We start from the raw sequence: 20863 nt of genomic DNA on the forward strand, positions 1-20863 counted from the left end.
GAAGGAAAGAAGGAAGGAAGGAAGGAAGGAAGGAAGGAAAGAAGGAAAGAAGGAAGGAAGGAAGGAAGGAAGGAAGGAAAGAAGGAAGGAAAGGAAGGAGGAAGGGAGGGAGGGAAGGAAGGAAAGGAAGGAGGGAGGGAGGGACAAACTCTTCATGCTTTCAAAAGTTAATAGTTTCACTGAAGTGATTCAGGGGGATCTTGAAAGATCAGGCTTAGGTTCTGAATGGACTATTCTCTGGTCACAAATGTAAAATGGATGATTATACCAGTAGTGATAAATTACTAGATTCTCTTATAATCATTCTGCAATATGTGCTGTGATTCTTTTATGCTTTAATCCCCTTTAATATGTGGGAATAAACTTATTCCATATATGATCTTTATTGGTAAACAGGGGCCTGGGCTTTTTTTTTCTTTTAATTTTGCTCCCCACAAATCCCCCACCCCCTCTATTGGCTCTAGTAACATTACTGTAATTATCCATGTTCCTCAGGAAGCCCACATTTGGGTGATAAGTCAAAGAATGTGATAATTTCAGGAGTCTACTTCTTCTACTGAGAAGTCAGAAATTTCTCAAAGGTGAACTCTGGACAAACCATAATGAAGGATGGCACCCTTCCCTGTGAGATGCTGTAACTAATTAGGCTGACCCTCAGATAGCATTCTATCATCGGACCTGCACCTAAGCTTTGTAGAACCTTCCAGAACCTGTAGACTTCCTGACTAGCCCTTCAAAGAAAAAGACAGGCTTAAAAGCCCAGCTGAATGACCCCAAAACACATTTCCATGGAGCAAACCTGGTGAGGTACGTCCTGTGCTCCTCCTTTCTTCTTGTCCACAATCAATTTCATCCTTTTGAGGGGTCAGTTCAGCTTCCTCAGTGGTGGATGTCTGTAAGGAAGAGCATCTTCATTAAAAGACAGAGCTAAAGCACTAATATTTGACCCTATTGATTTATTTTTTATTGATTAAAATTTTTAAATAAAACCTGTACCTTCCATCTTAGAATCAGAACTGTGTATTGGCTCTAAGGCAGAAGAGTGGTAAGAGCTAGGCAATGGGGGTCAAATGACTTGTCCAGGGTCACATGGCTAGGGAGTGTTTGAGGTCAGATTTGAACCCAGGACCTCTTGCCTCTGGGCCTGGCTCTCAATCTACTGAGCCACTCAGCTGTCCCTGATTTATAAAAAAATTTTTTTAAGTTTAGTGTTTTACAGTTTGGCTAGGGATATATGACTTTTAGAGGTTTAATAAAGAGCCCAAATTAAATGGGTCAGAGTTTCTGGTATCCTAATAAATACTTCTTAACATATACTTTATTTTTTATTTGTTTTATTTTTCATTGTTAGTATTGTTCATTTTTATTTTTAGTTATTATAATATGAATAATTGGACATGGTTACCAGAACATTAAAATCAGCTGAGGAATAAATTAAGTTTGAAAATCCAGAGAGCCTTATGCACATCATAATGGTAAATATGACAGTCACATTGTCCTGTTACAATTAATGTGGATAATATTGGCAGAAGGTTGATTTCCAGCAACTTCTTCACAAATGGCCTAAATTATAAAAGCTATTTGATGCTCTGAAACTCCAATATGCCATACCAGATGGCTGAATTACACTCCTGAGGATGTTAATGTTTCCAGTCACCATAAGTAAGCACAAATAGACCCTCAAAATTTACCAGCAAGTCAAAAGAATTCATCTTTAAACCTTTCAAAATGCAGCATACCTACAAATGGAATGTAAACCTAACTGCAAAACATTATTCAAGCATTCTTATCTGGTCAGAATTTAGTTTTACAAATACAGAACCACTAAATTCTTATATTAACAATATATCCCCTTTAAAACACTCAAATATTTTATACTGTGGCAGTATATACTACTATGAGAGACACATTGTTATATTCTCAAACCCACACTGGTTCCAAGCATCCTTAAGGATGGCTCACTTGAGAGGAAATTGAAACTCTAACGTCCGAGTTTCTGGAGAACAATATAATTTATGTATGCTCTCCTTTTCCCTTCCTTCTAGTTCTGCTAGTAGCTCTCCAGACTTCCTTTCTCCACACTTTCCTGGAAATTGCCTGCTCCACCATCATTCTGATCCTGGAAGTTACCTCCACCATGTAGACCCTTTCTCTAACTGGTTTTTTCTTCCTTAAACTTCCATTTTCAGGAAGGGCAGCCAGCTAGCTCTGCTTACTTTTTCTTTCCTTTCTGGGATCTATTTCTGCCTTGCTTTTCCCAGCATACCCTAATACCTCTCATCCCTATCTTCTGGCACCTGCTTTTTACCTTCCTTTTATCTGTTGTCATCCCCTTTTTTTCTTTTTTTTTTTTAAATTTTAAACCCTTAACTTCTGTGTATTGACTTATAGGTGGAAGAGTGGTAAGGGTAGGCAATGGGGGTCAAGTGACTTGCCCAGGGTCACACAGCTGGGAAGTGTCTGAGGCTGGATTTGAACCTAGGACCTCCTGTCTCTAGGCCTGGCTCTCAATCCACTGAGCTACCCAGCTGCCCTGTCATCCCCTCTTAAAGGGCAAGCTCATCAAGGGCAAAGACTGTCTTTCTTTTTGCTTTTATTAGTAAACACTTGGCAAATATTTGATTTGACTTCTTTTGGCTCTCCATTCCCACTGGCTACTTCACCCCCATGCCTATGCCACATCTGGAAAGGGGTCAGCCTGAGACTGCAGTGGTTTTCCTAAAACGACTCTAAGATCGAGCAATCCCAGAAATATGGCTACTCAAGGAAGTCTAGATCCTGTCCAAGATTTGGAGTGTTCTCATGGCCCAAGTAGCATATATGATTATTTAAGGAATTCATGATTTTCAGACTTTATTTAAGTCTATATTCTAGTTTAGCTTTTGGACAGCAGGATAGTTCAGTGGATATAGCCCTGGACTTGGGGTCAGGAAGACCTGAATTCAAATCTGATCTCAGGCACTTCCTTGCTGTGTGATCCCGGGCAAACCACTTAATTCTGTTTGCTTCAGTTTCCTAATCTATAATATGAGCCAGAGAAGGAAATGGCAAACCACTCCAGTATCTCTGCCAGGAAAATTCCTAATATCATCCGACACAACAGAAAAAATAACCACAACAACAGAATATTAACTTGGGACACTATTAGAAATAGATCAACAAAATAATATATTCCAGTTACATTAGAAAATAAGCTATTTCCTTACATATAGATCTAAGAATGTTACTGACAGCCTGATAAAAACCATTTTTAATAGTTTGCTTTTGGATCCTGAGTAAAGTTCAAACTCCTCTTCCATAGTGGAGAAAGAGGGTGACAAAAGATTCTGAAGAACTCTAATATGCTAAGTTTGAGATGGCAACATAGGCAGCTAGGTGGTAAAGCATGCAGAAAGACCCGAGTTCAAATCCAGCTTCAGATACTTCCTGGGTATATGGCCCTGGGAAAATGAATATGTTTGCTTTGGTTTCCTTGACTATGAAATGGGAATAAAAATAGCATCTACCTGGCAGAGTTGTTATGTGAGCAAATGAGTTCATATCTATCATACATCTGGAACATAGCAGGTACTATATAAATGTTTATTCTCATTGCCCAAGTTTTTACTCCACCTGCTGGATCCTTATGCCTCCTTTAAAGCCCAACACCACCTCTTCCAAGAAGCCTCCCTGGGTCCTCTAGTTGGTAATGAATTTTTTTTGCCTTGGACCTTGCAAGGCAGTCAGAACATGGGCTTCTTGGTACTTATATATTATTTTTTATTCTGATTATTTATATCTGTCTAGGTATCATTTTCTCTGCTGGGTAGTAAGTTCTGTGAGGTCAAGAGATGTATCTCAATTCAACTTTTGGGTCTGGTCTAGCATCTGTCCTATGTACTAATAGCTATTTACTAAATATTTACTGAACTGAATAGAAACTTAAGGTTGCATTTAATATTGATGATGTAATACTAGCAAAATAAATAATTTATATGATGTATTTAACATGTGTCACTGATCAAGACCTATTTCCATATTATTAATATTTGCAATAGAGTGATAGTTTAGAGTCTACATCCCCAATCATATCCCCATTGACCCATGCAATCAAGCAGTTGTTTTTCTTCTGTTTCTGCTCCCACAGTTCTTCCTCTGGATGTGGATGAGCGTTCTGTCTCAAAAGTCCCTCAGAGTTGTCCTGGATCACTATGTGACGCATTTTAAGGGCTACAAAGTGTTTCCCCCTCAAAACCCCTGCAAGGTCGAGAGTATATATCTCTATTTCATAGAAGAGGAAACTGAAGGTTGGAAGTTAAATGACGTGCCCCAAATCACATCGTTAATTAAGGGATCAGAGTCAAGATTTGAACTAGGGCTCCTCACTCTAAGATCAGTGCTCTTTCCACTATACTAAGAGGTTAAATGCTTTTAAGAGAAGTAGAAAGTATACTAGCATACTTAACTTATGGTGATACAGAACTAGGCTAGTATGGCATCCCCAAATTTTCATGAATTTCATGAATTTCACTTAAATCTAAGGAACTAGGGCATTTAGGTGGCACAGTGGATAGTGCTGGACTTAAGAGTCATGCAGTCCTGAGTTCAAATCCAGCCTCAGAAACTTGCTAGCTAGGTGACTATGGACAAGTCACTTAACCTTCTATGCCTCAATTTCCTCATCTGTAAAATAAGCTGGAGAAGGAAATGGCAACCCCTCCAGTATCTTTGCCAAGAAAACCCTAAAAGGGGTCATGAAGAGTCAGACAAAACTGAAAAACAACTAAACAACAACAATAATGAAACAAATTCCTTCTCTCTTCAACGCCATGTGCCTCACATTTTAACCAGAACAATCAGGGAATAATAATCAATGAAGCTCCAGAAATGACAGGCCCTCCATGTGTTTAATGCCAGTAACCTCTGGCTAGGGCTTTTTTCTGTGGCCAATATTCCATAGACCTGTGTATATAACTGGAATTAGACACAAAGCCAGAAGGTTAGTGTAAACAGAACTGGTGAAACCCAAAAGTCCTACAGCCATATACGGAAGGAACATAAACATGTTTTCTAAGAAGCTTTTGCAGAAATTTGTTTTTGAAAAGGAATTTGCGTTTGGTCCCAGCAGTTTCTCAAAAGCCTTTAATACAGTGAAATATTTCAATAAACGTCTGATTGGACATTTCTAGGACTGCTCATAGAGAAAATGTTAACATTATCAAGTAGAATTCCTACAGTTTTATCAGGGTGGAAAAATCATACCTCTAGTCTTAGCTTTATTACTTGCCTTGAGGGGGAAGAAATGGAGCATTTTAGGTAGAAAACAATTGTTTGGCATTTGCTAAATGCTAAATTAAAAAGAATGAGGGAGAAGTGCAATGAAGCTGGTGGGAAGGAGCTGGCCAGCAGGGAGTGGGAGGAGGTTACTTGGGACTAGTTGGCAGAAGGGAACTCGTTCGCAGTGATAGAAGGGTGGACTGACAGGGAGGTCAGTGAGTAGGAGTTTGGGAAGTTTAGGTAGCACGAGAAAGCCAGGGAGTAGAAAATCAAGAATAATAGGAAAGGCAGAGAAAAAGCCAAAGGAAATCTTAGCAGTGTCTGGAGACCTATCATCTTATGGTGAAAAATATTTAAAGTCTGCAGATTTCTTAAAAAAAAAAAGTATGTACATGTGGATACAAGTGTTGAACAGACCTGTAATCTTTTTGGGAGAAGTACACATAAGCCACACTATTAGCATGACATTTGTGTATTTTCAAAGGGACATAATCCTTAATAGACAAATCTTTATTCTATTTTTGTTACTGTTTTTAAATACTAAATGTTACATATATCATCTTCCTGAAGTTTCTGGGGGGGAAAAGTATAATACATTTCTATTTTCTCCTTTTTATTCTCACTTCCCAGAAGGAGCCCATCACAATAATCTATGAGGTAGGCCCAGGTCCAGTGTAGACAGTCATTACTATACATTATGCTGATTTTAAATGGGTGAGGCAGTATGGTAGATAGTGTAAGACAAACTGGATTTAAAATCTCTAGAGTATTTTATTTGACTGCCATTTAGACTGGCCTTATGACCTTGGGGAAATAAAAAACTTGCTATGCCGTAAGTTTCCAAATCTGGAAAATAGGAGGTCATGGATTCAAATCTGGCCTCAGGCACTTCCTAGATGTGTGATCCTGGACAAATCACTTAACCCCAATTGCCCAGTCCTTACCATTCCTTCTGCGCTAGAACCGATATTTATATAGATTCTAAGACAAAAGGTAAGGGTTAAAAAAAAAAAAAAAGCAAAGAAATCTGCTTGACTTGCGTGACTGGAAGAGCTGTGATCTAGAGACCAGAAGTGTGGACACTGGTCTAAATACTGCTCTTAACCTGCTGTGCAACTTTTGGCAAACCAATGCCTTTCTTGGTTTCTTCATTTGCTAAAGGAGGATGTTAGTTAAAACAGGTGATCTCAAAACTCTTCCTAACTTTAAGGTTCTAAGATTCTATGAATTGAATCTGGGGCTGTTGACTGTCTTGATAGCCTTACATGGTTCTGGGTTTTAAGTCCTTCATTCTCCTTCTCTCCCCCATAAACATATTCCTGCCTGTTTCTGTCTTATCCATCCTTTGGGATCCACAGCTTAGACACTCCCTTTATCAGCACAAAGCTTATATAGAGAAGAGTGCTGGATTTGGAGTCAGAAGTCCTAAGTCTGAATCCTGCCTCAGATATTCCTAGCTCTGGGTGGTTCACAGGGCAGTTGCTTCTTGGAGTTACTTTCCTCATCTGTAAAATGGGAGAAATAATACTCACACCAACTACCTCAAGGTATGTTGTGAAGAAACATATTTTATGAACTCAACGTCCTATAAAAATCTAAGTTCTAGAGGAAAAATGGTATCATAGATAAGACGGTAAGCCTTGCAGTCAGAGATCCAAGTCCTCTCTCTGACACATCTGGGCTTTACCCAGCAGCAAACTCCTATCTCAAAGTCCCCCCAGGAAACTCTATAAGGCTATAAGTCTTACCTACCTCTGAATTCTATAGAGCCCAATAGATGGTATACTGGATAGAGTGCTGGGCTTGAAATCACGAAGACCTGAGTTCAAATTCTGCTCAGACACTTACTAGCTGTGTGACTTTGGACAAATAAATCTCTTAACCGTGGCCTGCCCCAGAGTACAATGGGGATTATAGTTGCAGCAGGGTTCTTGTATAGATAAAATAAGATTATACTTGGAAAGTGCTTTGCAAAACTTTATGATATAATTTCATATTAATCATGCCATGTCATGTTATGTTTTGTTATGTTAATTTTTCCTACTCTAAAACTCTAAAACAAATGCTAGTCCCTATTATAATTATTAGTCCCAGAAATCTATAGGTATCTATTTCTTTATATAACTTCTTAGCTGTTTCATAATACTTCCTAATGTGCTTATGTTTAAAGGTAAGGACTGAGTATTCTTTTTTTTTAAACCTTTACCTTCTGTCTTGGAACTAATATCATGTATTGGCTACAAGGCAGAAGAGTGGTGAGGGCTAGGCAATGGGGGTTAAGTGACTTGCCCAGGGTCACATAGCTAGGAAGTGCCTGAGGCCAGATTTGAACCCACAACCTCCTGTCTCTAGGCATGGCTCTCAATCTACTAAGCAACCCAGCTGCCTCCTTGGGGTCTATTTCTGAAGAGAAGTATTACTATTTCTCTTCTCCCCAAAGGGGAAGATACGGCAGATTTACAAAAGTAACCATAGGCAACTCAGTACCATGAAATATTAGGATAACATTCCAACTCTTGGCAGTTCCTTACTGTATTTTCACATGTTAGGGTCAGTGGGTAGAAGTAAGATGGAGGCAAATTTTGGCTCAATGTAAGTCACACTTTCCTAGCAATTCGAGTTGTTCCAATATGGAACAATGATTGTATGAGAACTCCCCAATCGCTCAGTGTGTTCAAATAGAGAGTCTGATTACTGATCACAAAAGTTATAGGTTCTCAGATCACGGCAGAAGTGATTTCTGATGGCAAAAAATGGACTGAATTGTGTTCTGGATGATGATTGAACTAAATGTACTCTCAAGTTCCTTCTAACTCAAGAAATTTGTGATCTGGCTGAGGTTATTCCCCACTTTCTGACTTTGCAATCTTGCCTTCCCACTGATGAAGGAGGCCATTTGTACAGTTGTTGTTCATTCCTGAGGAATTGTGACAATTTGGTGGTGGGTGAGGTGACTCCTCTGTAGGATGTTTTGGAAAAGCATTTTAGGATGAAAGACACTATTCGAAGAGAACACTATTCTTTTCAGATCTCACAGAACTGGACAAATGGGTCAAAAATAGAAATAAGTTCTGGGCTAATTTCAATCCCCCGGAGGCATTGAAGTTGGGTCTCCCATTGGTAGTTGGTCACCTCATTGTGCCATATAAGCTTTTTTATTTTCTTTTTTTCAGCTGGTCTTTTGGACAAAATAATTTTGTCTTTGCAATAGAAATGTAATTGCTTCAAGAATGAAATACAGCCAAGAAAATGTTTTCCTTGGAACAACAGGCAATGGAAGAAAATTATATAAGTCAGTTCACTATGGAAAGACTTCCTTAATAAAATGTTTTTGCTAGAACTAAGACTTTTCCCAGTTGAACACTTAGCATGTCAATAGTAAAACTTGAGTTTTGAAATGTTTTACTGAAAAATCAAACTTCTTTGTCGTAAAACACCCAACTTCTGTCCTAATCAGATGTTTCAGTTGGATTTCTGAGTTCTAGCTAAATGTTGTTCAGTAACATTATTGAAGTAAGTCACATCATACAGCTTCGAATGGGATGCTTAACTTAAAATTTCACAGTTTGGAGGATACGGTTAGACAGTTTGGCACATGGTGCCTCACCATGTGCAAGTCTCTGTGCCATATCTGATGGTTCTAGAATTTCCTCGGCTCCTTGAGGGTCTAGATGGGCTAGGGATGACTCTAGGTTACTTATTTCTTGAGAAATGACTCAATATAAGAACAGAATCCTTACTCTTATTCCAGTTTTAGACATATACCTGGAGCCTAGACCATAGCTAGGGCCATACTTTATCCCAGTTGAGGAGATCACAAAACAATTTTTTCCTTTTGTGTTTGCTTTCCTATTGAGTTATCTAGTAAAAAAACAAAACAAAACAAAAATATTCAATGTTGGAGAGGGGTATAGTTTTGGGAAAAGTATTACTTTTGCTATTGAAAAAAGACTTCACCTAAAATAGCAAAATCCCCAAAATTGTGCCAAAACAGAATTAAGATATAACCTTAAAAAGGTCCATCTATTTTTGGACAGGGGCAGAGAGCATTCTACGTTTGGAAAGCAATTTTAGATATAATTATAGGAAAAAACAACATTATAGGAATTCTAGGAAAAAACAACAGTTGTGAATTCTTTTTGTAAAGATAGAAATAAGCAAACAAAAAACAACCTACTACCAAGTAGCTATCTGCTACTTAGAATATGAATGGGTTTTTGGATATTTTTTATATTCATTTTTAAAAGCCAATAAATTCCTCCCATTACCGTCTTGTCCCATATCGTTTACTTAGATAGAACAATGCTCAATTGACTGGGTATCACTCCAGCTGCAAGAGTAGAAGACACTCATTGAACCTACTCTAGTGCTGCTGTGCCTGGAAGCTTTGACTTGCTCTTTTTCTTACTTGGGCTGGTTTCCTCTCCTCTCTCCTAAAGCAATCTGGTAACTCCTTGTTTCCAGGGATTCATCAGATTAGTGCCAGACAGAGCAGACACCCAACTGGCATTAGCTCTTTTGTTGTTCAATAGTTTCAGTTGTGTCCAATTCTCAATTAATCCATTTGGGATTTTCTTGGCAAAGTGGTTTACCATTTCCTTCACCAACTCATTTTGCAGGTGAGAAAATGGAGGCAAATAGGGTTAAGTGACTTGTCCAGGGTCAGCTGATAGGTGTCTGACATGAAACTCATGTCTTCCTGACTCCAGGCACTGTGCTCTATCCATTGAACCACCTAGCTGTCCCAAACTTTAGTCCTATTGTAGCTCAGAACCCTAGAATTCAAGCAATACACTAGCCTCAGTCTATCACAGTAGCAGGATTACAGGTATATTTTACCATATCTATGTTCATCCCATATATGAGAAGGGAAGATAGAAAACCATTCTCAATGTCAAACTTAAATATAAAATAAATATAAAACTTATATTTATGTATATTAATATATAAAGCAATGCCAAACTTAAATATAAAACATATTTATATACTATATAAAACAATGTCAAATTTAAATATAAGATAAAAAAACATAACAAAGATACAAACACGAAGCAATCTGCAACAGTAGTTTAGTCCTTTAATTTGGGGTCCTTTTTACTCAATACTCTCACTTCTGCTCTGTCAGCAAAAAAGTATTTTATAATACCAAGGATACACACACACACACACACACACACACACACACATATATACACATATAAATAAATTATATATATATATATATTTTTTTTTGCACAAGCTGGACCACAGGCCGGTATATATAGAGAGATCTTTGCCTGTCTATGACTCAAATGGACAGTGGAGACGATGGTGTGGTTTTTCACAAACTCAACTACCAGCATGGTCAGAGGGTAACAAGGTGGTTGTTGTTCAGTTGTTTTCAGAAGCAGCCATTCCATTATTCATGTTTGGAGAACAAAATAATACATTCTTTCAAGAATGGCAAGGGAGACACAGTGTCCATACATCAGGATGTATGGAGACATGACTTGATACAGAGCATAAAAATAATTCTCTGAAGGAATGTCATACAGTTCATCAGAAATAATTATGGGAGCAAGAAAGACAGAATTTATGACACAATGAAAAAAATATTTGGGATGAATGCAGGTGGTTTGTGAAAAATGTCTGATCTTCTGGATAGTGAAATCCAGTTGTTGTTTATTCTAGCAAAAGACCTCCTGTAGTGTTTTAGGTGGGGTCCCCTGTGATAAAAATAATTTATAAAACCCTACAGGTTAAGACCTGTCTGCCAATAAACCAGGATCAGCACCTGCCTCAATGATAAAGTTGTGTTGCTGGAGACAAGAAGTGTTGCCATGGTGAGGAAATTATTTGAGGCCAGTCAATTCTGAATCTGTGCCTCCACAGGGCTTGGATGTGGCAAGGCAAACTTCCAGCCTCCCCCCCGCTACCTCAGGGAAGAAATAAAAAGGATGGTTTTACTCTCTAGAAGTCAAATTCAAATTCATAAGCAAAATTCATGTCTTCTGTTGCACAAATAGTGATTTAGTTCTCTCAACTAGTAACTTATGAGTCAGAATTCATACTTCCAATTTGCTAATTTAACAAAAGAAATCAACAGCTGAAAAAAAAAGAAAAAAGGAAAAAGGGAAAAAATAGGAAAAAGCTCATCACAGCATACTCCTAAAAATCCAAAGATGGTCAGCTCAAATTGCAAAATCTCCACTGCTGTGGGGTGGGGGTGACAAATGAATTGGAAAAAAGGTCTCACTTACCCTTTCAAAGCCATTTAGTCTGCAGGGTCCATGGCTGCAAAACTTTCTTTCATTCAGTGAGTCAAAAAAAAATAACTGCCTGCCTCTTGGGTGGGAGATCTGCTCAAGTTAAGAACCCCGTATTTGAGATAACTTTTCCTATTCCAAAGAAGCAAACTCTCACCTCCATTCTTTTTTGACTATTTTTGATGATGTCCAGATTTTAGTTCTTTGTCTTTTGAAAATTTGCTAGCAGAGATAGAAATTTCTCTCATTTATGTATATATCATCTCCTGCTCTGAATAATTTCAGGGGTTCGCAAAAGGCTGAATTGATAATGTTAGATATTTTCCTCTGAGAAAAAACTAATGTAATTGCAGAACACAAAGATCCTTTAATTTGGTTTGAAGTGCTACTTGGCTAATGGCATCTATTCATTATCAAATTATCATAACTTCCACAGGGGCATAAACGATAACAAGTGGAAAGCTTTTGTTTAGGCCCCCTATCTCTTTTTTCCAATAATTTTTGGGGTCCTCAGCAATGCAAATGCCTAAGTAGAAGAGAAACCAAGCAATTAGGTCTAAGCAATGAAACTATGTAAATATATCCTTCATAAGTCATCCAAAAATGATATCATGTGGTCCTTTAATCTAAATCATAAAAAGAAATGACTACCATAGAAATCAATTTCTCTTTTAGTAGCATGACTTAAATATAGAAAGATCTTAAGGACAGTAACACAGCTTAGCTTTTCCTTACTGTTAATTCTCTGTTCAGTGAGTTAGCCTTCTTTATACTGATCTCAATGCTACTGGTGTCTTGCTTCAGTTCTACTGGGGAACCATCCACTCTGGCCACACCTTCAAATCTCTGAGATCTAGTTAACGAAGGGGAAAATGTCGCTGTCGTACACTCTCTTTCTTTCTCTTCTTCTACGCCATTAAAAGTTTCTCCATTCACGCTGACTTTTTCATCTACCTATAAATAGGAAAATAGAAAAAAACCACAAGACAACCCAATAACTAAAGAATATGGCAATGTAATACATTAGAATATTGACAAAAACCATAAAATTACAGAATCTAAGAGTTTGAAGGGATCTTAGCAGTCATCTGTTCAATTCATACCTGAATAGGGAATCCTCCTGAAAACATAGCTGACAGTCACCTAGCCTTTGCCAGGAGGTTTCCAAGGAAAAACACTTTCTCAGGGCAACAAATTCCATGTTACAATTGCTGTAATCATTAGAATTTTTTTTTCCAAACATATAACCTAAATTGTCTTCTTTGTAAGATCCAATCATTGGAGCTTCTGATCATTTCTAATTCTGACCTCTGGGACCAAATAGAACAAGACTATTTATTCCCTTGCCCATTCTTAACTGAGCTCAAGATGGCATCATCTTGGAGCCCTCTCCCACCCTAGCTGCCATCCTCTGGATGTTCTCTAATTTATCCTAAATGATCATATAATGAACACCCAGAAATGAACATAGAATCCAATTCTGGCTTTACTAGACTAGACTACAGTGGGTCTACAACACACCTACTCTTAGATTCTATACCTCTTCTATTTATTCATATTGAGCTTATAGTCCTCTAAACTCCCTAGATCTTTCAGAACAAATCTGCCTAGCCACTGGTCTCAGTCTTAGACTTATAAAATGGAATCTGAGTGTAAGACTTAATATATATTTCTATCAAACTTTGTCATTTTCTGATTTGGACCAATGATCTAGACCAGAAGCTCCCAAACTTTCTCAGTTCATGGTGCCTTTAGTGTCTCAGGAATCTATTTTTTTCCCTTCTTTCCTTCCTCCCTTTCTCCCTCCCTTCCTTCCTTCCTCCCTCTCTCCCTCTCTCTTCTCTGTCTCTCTCAGTTTCTCTCTTTTCCTTCCTTCCCTCTCCTCTGCCCTGCTCTCCTCTCCTCTGCCCTGCTCTCCTCTCCTCTGCCCTCCTCTCCTCTCCTCTGCTCTCCTCTCTTCTCTTCTCCTCTCCTCTCCTCTCTTCTCCTCTCCTCTGCCCTCTTCTCCTCTCCTCTGCTCTTCTCTCCTCTCCTCTCCTCTCCTCTCTTCTCCTCTCCTCTCCTTTTTTTTTCTTTCCCTTACCCTCTGTCTTAGAATTGATATCAGGTATTAGTTCCAAGGCAGAAGAGTGGTAAGGGTTAGGCAACTGAGGTTAAGTAACTTGCCTAGACTCATAGCTAGGAAATGTCTTTGGCCAGATTTGAATCCCATCTCCAGGGCTAGCTAGCTCTCTATCCACTGAGCCACCGACCTGCCCTGGTATTTCAGTAATTTCTGCACAGACCTTCTAGGTCAAAAGAAATATTTAAAAGTGGTCAAATTCTAGCATTTCTATTTGCTAAATGGAAAAAGGTCAAAATTTTAATATCCCACAGCACCCTAGAACCTCCATGAATTGGCTTGGTAGTTCAGTTTAGGATTATCCTTGCCTGTTATGTTCCTATCAAAACTTTTGATAGGGCAGCTAAATAGCTCAATGAATAGAAAGCTAGGCCTGGAGTTGGAAGGACCTGGGTTTCTGGCCTCAGACGCAGTTTCTGGTCTAGCCGTGTGACCCTGGGCAAGTCACTTAGCCCTATTTGCCTAGCCTATGCTCTTCTGTCTAGAGTTGTTACTATGACAGAAAATAGGGTTTAAAAAAAATAAAAGAAAGCTCTTGGGACTATTGCAGGTATTCTTAATCTTTTTTTTTTTTGTCACGTCCCCTCTTTGGCTATCTGGTAAGGCCTATCACCCACTTTAAGAATGATGTTTTAAAATTCATAAAATAAAATGTATTCGATTTTAAATACAACACAGTGGACCAAGACACAAAGGAAACGAATACATTCAAATTATGATTACCAGAAGCTTTAAAAATGAAACAAAACCAAGGCCCCAGGCCCCAGCTTATTAGAGAGAGCAGGAAATACTCCTTCACAAGGATCACATTTAATGCTCAAGGTAAAAAGAAGATTCCTAGGAGTCAAAAACCTGCCATCATTGCTCAGGCCTCTCAAAGAGAGCAGCTCCAGGTACACAATGCAAAGGAACACAACCAGTTCTCGAATGAGAGCACGCTACTCTTCTTCCTCTGTCTCCGCTTAGTCCAATGCATTTCAACAATTCCTGGCTTCTGGGCTGGGATAATTCATTAAATAAAGGGAGTGAGAATTGATAAGAGCTTACCCTATACAATCAAAGGCTTTCAGCTGCTTCTCAAAGCGAATTCTAGACTCCTATTACTGCTACTTCTACAAATCAATTTGCTTTGACAGATTTTTATTATGAAAGCCAATGCCGTCACAAAGAAAGGGGTCGATGATCCCATCAAACAGGATTTCTGTTCATTCTAAGAGGCCAGTTTGAAAGAATACCAGAGACAGAAGTGGAGATATAAAGGACCTTGAGAAAGGATACCACAAAACTGTGGTGTAAGCCATCCATTTTAATACTCCTGTTTAAAATAAAACACTATACTATTTACATTAACGAGGGGAAAATAGACATTCAGCTTATCCACTCAGATGCAGAGTTAAACAAATTCATTTCCTTCTCTTGCTCTGTGTCAACTCGGTACTGTATCATTTTCATGAATAGCTTGCTTGTTAGTTTAAACAGGTAATCCAGCTATTGCCGAGAGAGATCTAAATCTTAACTCAGAGAGTCTGATGGAAACCAAGCCTCTTGGGCAGCTCAAGCTGCATACACCCACAGAAATTGTCTTTGAGGAGCTAGTTTTCCATTTTATTTCATACTTCCTGGGAGTGAAGTAGCAGAAATTCTCCACCTCATCAAATCAATTAGGTTAGGGAAGTTGTCATTTGTTCTTTCAACAGAAGCTATAAAACCGTGACTTTAAAGACACAGAAAATTACCTGAAGAAAAAAGGAAGCTGTTTCTGCAAAGAAGCTAAGAGCATATCTCTCACACACACACACACACACACACACACACACACACACACACACACACACACACACACACACACACACACCTCTCTGTCTCTCTGACTCTGTCTCTCTGTCTCTATCTCTGCCTCTCTGATTATCTCTCTAAGCAAAGGTCAGGAAGTTTAGGCTTATGTACTTTGAAATTAAATGAGGAAGATAAACTACTCTGTACTAACCAATTAATTTAACTAAACAATGTCTTTGCACTCATAGTTTAAACCTCCCAGCAGTGAATTCCAGCTCTGTCTTCTTCTGTGAAGCTATTATAACCCCATGTGGCTTGGAGTGATAATAGAAGCTGATTTTTCTTTGCCATGAAAAGAACTGAAGACAAAGCATGAATGCTCCCTTGTGATAGGAGCCCAACCCTTTCTCTCCAAGAATAACGAGCAGAGTTTGAGGACATGGGCAAGATGCTTCAGTTTTCACGAGTTGCTTGGTTCTGGATCTGATTTCCACTTCTCTAGGTAGAACCTCTAAAGTCCAGAATCGATAGGGCTTATAGCTTTCGCCATTCCATTTTTCAGGGAATGGGGACAGCCAGCACCGAAGCCTTCTCTGACCACCTGCAGTAGCCGTGTACCCTTTTCATTTGTTCCTATCAGGTTCTTTGAAGTTGTACTGTCCTGGATATGTTGGTTATTTTATCTCATGGTGCCTCCCTCTTAAAGGATGTATATTTACTCTGTCCAGAGCACATATATATTTTTGGAGAGTTTTGCAGTACCCTTTCAAATCATAATTTATCATAGGATAATATTTTAAAAATCGCCACCCGCTTAATATATACTGCGTCTCACTAAAATAGCTACAAGATTCCATAAGTAGGATGCTGGAAATGGAGTTAGGAAGATGTGAGGTCAAATTCTGCCTCAGCCACTTACTAGCTTTGTGACCCTCCCCAAGTCACTTAACTTCCTTCAACCTCAGTTTTCTCTTACATGAAACCGGGCATTATGACAGCATCTAAATCACAGGATTGATGTGAGAATTATATGAGATTACATGCACAAAGAACTCTGTAAACTCTAACATGTTATATAAATAGTAACTATTATTAATCCATATAACAGCCCTTTGAAAGTGGCATAACAGCTATTATTATTCCCATTGTACAGATGAGGAAAATGGAGGTCAGAAAAAATGAAAGGATTATCCCTTTGCTGCATACCTCCTCAGCAACAGAGGTGGGACTTGAATTCAATTCTTTCTGATTCCAAGTCCATTACTCAATACACAATGCCAGGTTCCCACTCCTGGGCAGATAACAAGAGCCACGTAAGGGTACTGCAAAATCAGGCCTGAGAATCACTAGTACAGATCCCCATGACATTCTACTATCTCAGACAACATATAGAACAGAAAGGACTTGGTCTTGAATTGGACTGCATGAAGACTAAATCTTTGCTACTATGGTTTAGAGGAGTAAGAACTTCCCAAGTATAATTAAACCCAAATCCCTGAAGGAACACACACAAAACTTATATATTTTAGCTCTGCTTGAAAAAGGAATAATTGCATTTTCTTGACTGAGGACTGCCTTTTCTAATCTGTCTCTTGGAGTCCACAGCCTCATTCCCTTCTCAAGAAAACCGCTCCTACCTTAAAGGTTTTCAAAACGTGCTGTGTGTTTTTCGGCTGGGAGTAAGGCTTCGGTGTCAGCATAGGCACTGCTTTTGGAACAACAGTTTTGCTCGGAGACGCACTGCCTGCTGAAACGTTGGGGTCTGGTTCACTGGGGCGAGCAATGGTCGTTTCAACAGTGGCAGTGAATTTGGGAGGAGGCAGTGACTGCTGCCGCAAGTATTTCATGGGATTTGGGTCGTTCGGGGAAGATGAGTTTGGCTCTGTTGAATGGCTTCTTTCCAGAATTTTTGGCATCTCCAAGCGCTCCAGGACGGCCTCACTAATGGTAAACCTTTCAATGTACTGCTGGAGGATCCCCTCTGCCTCCTCACGGGAACGGGCATTCTTGTATGCTTCATGGAGCTCTCTCTCTCTCCTTTCCCTAAATGGAAGTGGGAGGAAAGCAACAACAGAGATGTCATTGAAATGCTTGGCAGAGATGGCCATGAGTAGAAGTTGAGGCAGGTGCTGAAGGAATAATACAAGAGCTGTACAAGAATATCTAAATGCTGTCCTCTGGTCTATCCTATTTTTAGCTAATTTCATTATATTTGCAAAGTAAGGATTATAGTGTATAGGACAAAAGATTTTTCTGATCTTCCTTTTCAACTTGGTTTTAGATGGATGCTCATATTAGATTGATTTCAGATGGATGCTTCTAATAGAATATTAGGTGACCAAATAGTTAATAGTATAATGAAATACTTAAATATATTGAACATAAATTTGTATTGTACATATTGTATAAATCCAAATATATTGTACATAAAAGTATTTTTTAAAAAGAACCCACTTTTCCTGCACAATCTCTCTGTAGGTCTTGATGCTTTTCCTTCGTTCACTTGTCCCATCTCCTCCAGCCAATAATCTTTCCATTTTTTTCCTCTCGGCTTCTTTCTTGATTAGGTCCTGAGATGCACTTCTTCTACGGCTTTTCCAACGAGCCAGGTCCTTAGCCAGAAAAAACAACAAAATGATGTTCACCTTTGGGGATTTACATTATCAAACACATGCCCATGCCCCATCACCCCTGAAAAGAGCTTTTCACTTTAGTTATCATCCTCACTTTTGTTAAGGTGCGTTTTGGCCAGTCGGGTCAATGTACATTGATTGAGGGCTTCCTATATATATATATACACCAGGAACTATGAAAGCACTGGGGTCACAAAAAAAGTATGAAAACACAGCCCCTGCCTTCAAGGAACTCACATTCTAATGGAGAGACAACAAGCAAGTGCCAAGGTATATCTGAGACATATACAGAGTAAATGGAAGATAATCTCAGAGGGAAGGCAAGAGCAGTGGGGGTTGTGGGGCAAGGTGGAACTGGGAAAGGAGAAAGTCTGCTGTAGAATGTAAGATTGGTGCTAAATCTTGGAGGAAACCAAGGAATGGATATGAAGCCTTCTGGTTTCCTTTTATTTTTTCTCTAGGCTGTTCATAAGTGGTTAATTTTGTCTTGTTAGAATGGAATCCCCCTCAGGATGGTCAGGAAAGATATTTATGTACTACCAGTCTTTCATTCTCCAGAAACAACTCTGAAATCAGTTGCACAACGGCTCTGTTCAATGTAGATGACTTCTAGGGATTATAATGCTTCCAAAATCTTTTCTAAAAATTTTTTTAAAAACATATTTTCTACTTATTTTACTTCTATAGCATAAACCCTGTAATAATTACAATATTACCATCAACAGAACATCACCAATTAATTCCAAGTTAACAGAGATTCATGCATTAAAATGAAGACCTCCAATTACCCAAGCTACTCTTGTCATGGTCTCCCTTTAGTATAAAATAAAGCCAGATCAAAGTTCTCTTACAAAATCCAAACTTTCATAAAGCAAGGAATATTTCCTTCCCTGGCAATATGAAGGGAGAATGTATTTGTGTAAGAAATGTGTTCATATGAATTTTGATTCATTTTCAGAGTTCTGAATTGATATGCAGTTCTAGTTTTCTAATAATCAGGTATGGGATTTGATAAGAGAACAGATGATGCTGATTCTACCTATTGTTCTGAGTTTTCTATGTTTTTCATAATGAACTACAGTGATGTCCTAAATCCCAATTAACTCAAAGTTTTGATGACTGCCTCTTCTGATACACCTTGAACGCTACTGCTAGATCATGCAAATATGCATAAAATTTGTGATTTTGCCAGTATGAGGCAAACTCCAAGTGAGTGAATTGCTTTTACCAAGCAGATTGCACCCATCAGTGACTCAGAAGAGAAGTCCTTGAGGTTGTTAAAGCTTATCCTGTTAAATGACTTCCCCAGGATCATATGGTTAGGTGAGAACTGAGTTATGCCTTCCTGATTCCAAGTTGAGCAATCATTACTGTTGTGACCTATTACTGCCTCTGATGCTAGATTAATCTTTTTTTAAACATCATCTATATTTCAAATACCATCAGAGGCTTCCTCTTTCCTAGCTTTGTAATTTCACTCAATTTGCATTTTACATAGCATTTTATTTTTAAAAAAGTTCTCACCTTCCATCTTAGCACAGATACTGAGTGTCAGTAGTTAGGGCTAGGCAATTGGGCTTAAGTGACTTGCCCAGGGTCATATAGCTAGGACGTGTCTCAGGCCACATTTGAACCCAGGACTTCCTATCTCTAGACTTGACTCTCCATCCATCAAGCCACCTAGATGCCCCCATTTTACATAGCATTTTAGAGATTGACAACAAGCTTTCTTCACAACAATCTTGTGATATAGATAGTGCCAATATTAATTAATATGTAAACTCCTTAAGGATAGGGACTGTTGTGGTTGTTTTTTTAGAGGGAGTTGCCTTTCTTTGTTTTCCCAGAACTTAACAATGCCTGGCAAATAGAAAACCCTGAATAAATGCTTGGGGGTTGACTAAATATCATGTAATCAGTGTTCAGTGGTTCAATGTTTTGGTTTAGTGGTTTGGTGTTGCCCATTTTACAGATGAGTGCAACTGAGGCTTGACCCCAGTTCACCTATCAATCATGGCTATCAGCCTTTCAAAACCCACTTTCCCCAACCAATCTCATCTTTCACCAGTCCTTAAGCTGTGTTGTCCCCTTGGGTCGGGTGACAGTGGGATTTCAGAGCAGCCTCTAGCTGTCCTTACGTCTTGCCATTTGTCATCCTCTTCTTTCAGCTGGCTGTTGATAAACTGCAGCTGCTCCTGCCGAGCCTTGCTGTGAGGCTGCACAGTGGCTTCCTCTTCACACCGCATATCAAGCATGCTCATGCTCCTGAAAGCAAAACATTAAAAAATGCAATGATCAGCAACAAGCAGTCGAGGGAGCTTTCTCCAGTTTCTGTAGGATTCCACCAGAGGGCAATACTTTTAAGGCAAAAGGAAATTCATCTTTCTTGAGAAGCAGGAGAGACTTCTACGGAATGACAGCCTGGATATCAGTAGCAATGGTCAGCTCTGGTACCCTAGGGCAGTGGTGTCAAACTCACAAAGAAATGGGCTGCCACTAAACTGAAAAGAAGGGGTTTGCAGCTGTGGGCTGCAGACTGGCTTAGAAAACTATGTGTTTAGGTGTTTCTTTTTGAAATAACAGGTCTATACATTAACATCAGGTGGGAATTAAATTTTACTGAAAAATTTCTGTTCAGGTACCTTCAGAGGCTTCCTGTTTCCTAGTTTTATAATTTTACTCTGAATTCTCATTTTGCTTATAGCCTTAAAGCTGATGTGTTTTATTCACACAACTCTGTGAAGTAGGTAGTATGAATATTAAGTCGTTGTGTAAACTACTGCCCTCTTTGCGGACAGGGACTGTTTTTTGCCTCTTTTTGTACCTCCAGA

General features: G+C 38.9%; 1 protein-coding gene across 1 annotated transcript in view; it reads right to left on the minus strand.

The window, feature by feature from the left end:
* The window catches only part of LIMCH1 (LIM and calponin homology domains 1), a 232811-nt gene that overhangs the window by 42786 nt on the left and 169162 nt on the right, over positions 1 to 20863 (minus strand). The window contains exons 17-21 of the mRNA XM_044681742.1: positions 20171 to 20297; positions 17854 to 18011; positions 17037 to 17442; positions 12237 to 12455; positions 731 to 893 (exon numbers count right to left, since the gene is read on the minus strand). Coding sequence (XP_044537677.1) covers positions 731 to 893; positions 12237 to 12455; positions 17037 to 17442; positions 17854 to 18011; positions 20171 to 20297 — 1073 coding nt within the window. The remainder of the gene's footprint in view (positions 1 to 730; positions 894 to 12236; positions 12456 to 17036; positions 17443 to 17853; positions 18012 to 20170; positions 20298 to 20863) is intronic.

Source organism: Gracilinanus agilis, chromosome 6, assembly GCF_016433145.1.
Source record: "Gracilinanus agilis isolate LMUSP501 chromosome 6, AgileGrace, whole genome shotgun sequence".
Classification (NCBI taxonomy): Eukaryota; Metazoa; Chordata; class Mammalia; order Didelphimorphia; family Didelphidae; genus Gracilinanus; species Gracilinanus agilis.